Genomic DNA, 4,366 nt, shown 5'->3' on the forward strand with positions numbered 1-4,366 from the left:
TGACTTCCCTGCATGCGGTATACACAGCAGAGCAATCCCCACAACTCTTACTGGTAGACAACCACACCTGCATAATGGTATGTCTTCAACCCCAGGCTGCCCTACGGGCTTTCCCTTGAGCTGCTAACCTGAGGTACAAGCGGAGTTGCCGTGTCTTCGCTGCCATTTTAACTCAAGTTACGCACACACTTTGTGTGTGTGTGTAGGGTAGACGTACCCTAAGATGACTGGGCAAAGGCTCCATCATGGGGTGGGATGGAGGAATTTGCTGCATCATTGTCACTTCTTTTCCTAGTCAGAAATTTCTGTTATCTCCTTCCCCAACAGAAATGAAATGCTATCTCCAAAGACAGCAACAAAGACCAACTGCTCCGCTCCAGTGAGTTCATGGTCATGATCACTAGACTGACTGTGGCTAGCCATGAAGGCATCCTCCAGGAAGAAAACCTCTGAGCCCCTAGAACTCCCCCAAACCCAGCAGCGGTTTCCCTTTGCTGCCTTAGAAAGAGAAAACAGTGAGTGAGGAGGGAAGCGGAATGGGACGAGAAAACGTAGCTATGGGTGACGTGAGCTGCGGGTGACGTGAGCTGCGGGTGACGTGAGCAGCGGGTGACGTGAGCAGCGGGTGACGTGAGCTGCGGCGGTGAGATAATAAGCAGTTCCTTGTCAATTCTCTAAGTCTCTTCACGGCAATTTCTACTAGGGCAACTCCCTCCACCTTCCAGTTCTTCCACAATTTCTAGATTTTCTCGTGTTATAACCTCAGAATACGAAACATTTGCCTTTATCCTGCCTGTGAATTCCCTGCTGCTCTGTCTCTGGGGCCGGGGTCAGTGTATGGGAGAAGACTAAAGGAGCTTCCTTGCTTAGCCTGGTGGTGGGGCTCTGAGTACTGTCTATAGAGAGAGACACACCAGGGAGGCAGAAGAGCTATTTAAGCTTAAGGCAGTTCGGGATAAACTGGCCATGAAAAATGCAGGGTTGTGGCCTACATCCCTGGAACCACACTGGGTTTTAAACATGTTCCAGCCTGATGGCTGAACCCCGTGCTCAGGGCAGCAAAGGATGAGGGGGGGCTCTGAGCCAGTTCTCCATCTCCCAGCTCCTGGGGCCATCAAGGGCTGGAGCAGCTCCTGACGTAACTATAGCCATCCCCCAGGGACGTCTAAGGACTGGGCAGAACGCCATGCCCACCTTTGTCCGCCTCCGACGTGCCCCTGTATAGAAGGGAGGGGCAGATGATGTACCACTGGCCATGATGGTATTGCACAGCATCCAAAGGTCCCCCTAGATCAGAAGATGCCCTTTCGAGCAGCTTTCTCTCTTCTTTGTTGGATCTTAAGCAGCGTTTCAAGATGACCGGTTCTTCCTTCTCTCCGTTCCTCCCTCCTTCCATCCACCCAGGCACCCCTCCATCTGTCTCTCCCGCCGTCGTGTTTTTGACTCTCCCGGCACCATTGTGTCTAAGCACCAGGAAGACACTTTTGAAGCAGGAGGCCTCTCATTCCTGGGCCCTCCACTTTCTATACAGCCATGCTGCTGTACTTGGCTGGGAGGTGATAAAACTGACCGTATGGAGGTGCAGGGGGACGCAAGCATTTCCACTAACACCCCAGGCTTTGGTGAAAATGGAATAATATGGTCCCAAGAAAGTGCAGGGGACCAAAGTTGATCCATTACTTAGACGTGCTCTCACCATCCAATGCCCCCCCCCCCCCCCCGCTCTTTGACACCTTTCTGAAAGAGAGAGAACACAGGCCGAATCAATTGTTGCAACATGTAGTCACAACCGGGAAGAGGTGGTGGCAGAAGGGGGGTGGGGTGTCCACAGCCCTGAGACACAGCTCTGAGCTCTCTGGTGTGCCAAGCTCCAAGCATCTGAAGTTGCAGAAAAAGCCACAGGAATTCCATTTAAGGAACTGTATGAAAACCTTAGGCAATGCCTGGGTGCGTAACGGGCTGCACTGCAATCAGGTGAGATAGAAGCGTTTTGCAAGGGGGGGACGGAGCAGACAGCTGGACAGACTATAAAAGGGGACGCCCTCCTGCCCCTCCTCATTCCACCTTCTTTCTTGCTCTTGGTTCTTTCTCGCTCTTCCCTTGCACAAAATGAATCAGGTGAGTGTCCGAGTGTAACAGGTGACCTGAATTTCCTGTCTCACATTAATATTCTCTTTTAAAGCATGTAGCTTAAGGGGAATGGTGAAGACTTTTCCTGCGTCTAGGCGGAGTCTTAGCAGCCTATTTCTTCCTGCCTTATCTGTGAGTGTGACTCCTAAATGCAGCGAACCGTTGCAATATCTGGAAGCACTTTCAGACCTAGCTTGGCTGCTCCGGGTGCTGTGATGAAGGCATGGTTCATCGGTAATGCTGTCTTGCCGGTTGAGTTTGCATGCGTCTAATTTTGGATGCATCTTGGCAATGAGCTATTTCAATTTTTGACCACCCAGCGTGAGGCATTTTAAGAGCACCTGATTTTCAGAGGGTGTCTGCTCAGCACTGCCTGAAAATCAGGTCCATTACGGTTTCTTCCAGTTGGGCTCCTCTAAAATTCAGCCCCATGATTTCCCTTTCAGAGCACCCAGCAAACGATCAAGGGGGACCTTTCTGAGCTGGAAAAAGCCATTGAGACAATCATCAACATTTTCCACCAATATTCGGTCCGCGTGGGGCATTTCGACACCCTGACCAAGTCGGAGCTGAAGCAGCTGATTGACAAGCAGCTTGTGAACTTCCTGAAGGTGAGTGATGTCGGGGCAGCTTAACTTGTACTCTGCAGGCGGTAGAATAATAGGCCAGATCTTTCACTGCAAAGAATTGAGCAACGTTGACGTACCGTAGCTGAGGGTCTGGCCCACGTTCTGGAAAGCTGAATGTGACTAGAACAGGGTGGGGGCAATTCTCCAGCACTCCTTGGTCTGTAGAAATGGAACGGGGGGCTCAGATCCTTTCACCTCCTCTCTCTGTTCACTCCAAATCCCAGGCGTTTGACTTTCATTAGCTGACTGCAGTTTTGCAAAGGAATCCGGCGAGATCCGGTACATGTGCCATAGGGGCTCAAGCGGTTGAATTTGGGAACATCAAAAGCAGAGTGTTTTGCTCTGCAGCTGTCTCACAACAGACAAATTGGCGCAGAGAGTCTATCTTGGCTTATAAAGCCCTCCTCACTGTGGTGTCTGAACAGCTGGAAAGGGCTTCTTGGGAACTATAGGGCGCCAGGAAACATTTGACGGCAGCATGGCAGTAGCTAACCACTCTTGTGCTCTGTACTGTATTTACTTCTGCTGTCTACCCCCTTCCCCGCCCCCAGTGTATTCCCAACTCCTTTTCTACACACCGATCGCATTTCCTCTTCAGCATGATCACACCCATCACGTGCGCTGTGTTGCTCATGCCCCTGGCAAGCTGGCATGTCTCCCTCGCTGTGATATAGCCTCGTGGGCAGGGCACTCGGTTCATCTCCTAGCTCTGCTGGTGACCTTGGGCAAGTCCCTGCTTGCTCTGTGCCTCAGTTTCCCATGAGGGAAAATGATACTGGCCTCCTTGGTAAAGCACCTCGAAATCTAAAGATGATGAGAGCGAGGCTATGATTTGATTTTTCTCCCTGGAAAACCAGGCAGAGCCATTCTAGTCTGTAATCAGGAGTGAGCCCATCAGAGGAAGGGCAAGAGATGCTCGGTGTTTAAGGACCCGGTTAGCTGGTGGGGTGGGAGATGAAAGGTGGGCACCACAGCCCTGAACCCTGAATACAAATGCCCAGCTCTGCAACAGTGGTTTGAAGCGGTAGACCTCAGTGTACTTTACCAAAGGGGTAGGGAGCATTATCCCCAGGGGAAACCGAAGGGCAGAGCAGGGAGGAACAGGCTCCCACTCCTGTACCCTCATAACTGGGCTGCGTGGTCACTGAAGGATGCCTGGCTGATCCCGGTGGCCCCTCTCGCTCGTTCTCCTGTGCATGAGGGTTCTGGTGGGGCTGTCGGGTGGAGAGTTTCCTGTGTCATCATCTCGTCTCGTACGGCCAGGAGCCAGCTGCAACTAACACCACTTACCCCCTCCTTCCTTTTTCCTGCAGAGACAAAGGGACCAAGCTTCCATCGATAGCCTGTTCAAAGACCTGGACAAAAACAGGGACCAGCAGCTCAGCTTTGGGGAGTTCATGGTCCTGATCACCAGGGTGACCATCGCCACCCATGAGCACATCCACCAGGGAGAGGGAGGGCAGCAGCAACACCAGCACTAAACTCAGGCTGCCGAAGTCTGAAGCTGGGGCCAAACGCCTCGAGACAGTAGCTCAAAGCTGCTGAGATTTCCCCTCGGTGGGGTCTGACGATTCGGCCATGAGACAATAAAGATTTGCTGTAAAGTT

The 4,366-nt window shown here is 52.0% G+C and overlaps 1 protein-coding gene across 1 annotated transcript; it reads left to right on the forward strand.

Moving 5' to 3' along the window:
- Window positions 1-2,007: 2,007 nt before the first annotated feature.
- Window positions 2,008-4,366, forward strand: LOC128827494 (protein MRP-126-like). The gene is made up of 3 exons (XM_054011405.1): window positions 2,008-2,118; window positions 2,577-2,741; window positions 4,073-4,366. The coding sequence occupies exons 1-3, from the start codon at window positions 2,110-2,112 to the stop codon at window positions 4,238-4,240; spliced, it is 342 nt and encodes a 113-aa protein (XP_053867380.1). The 5' UTR covers window positions 2,008-2,109; the 3' UTR covers window positions 4,241-4,366.

The sequence above is a fragment of the Malaclemys terrapin genome, chromosome 21 (assembly GCF_027887155.1).
Source record: "Malaclemys terrapin pileata isolate rMalTer1 chromosome 21, rMalTer1.hap1, whole genome shotgun sequence".
NCBI classification, from domain to species: domain Eukaryota; kingdom Metazoa; phylum Chordata; order Testudines; family Emydidae; genus Malaclemys; species Malaclemys terrapin.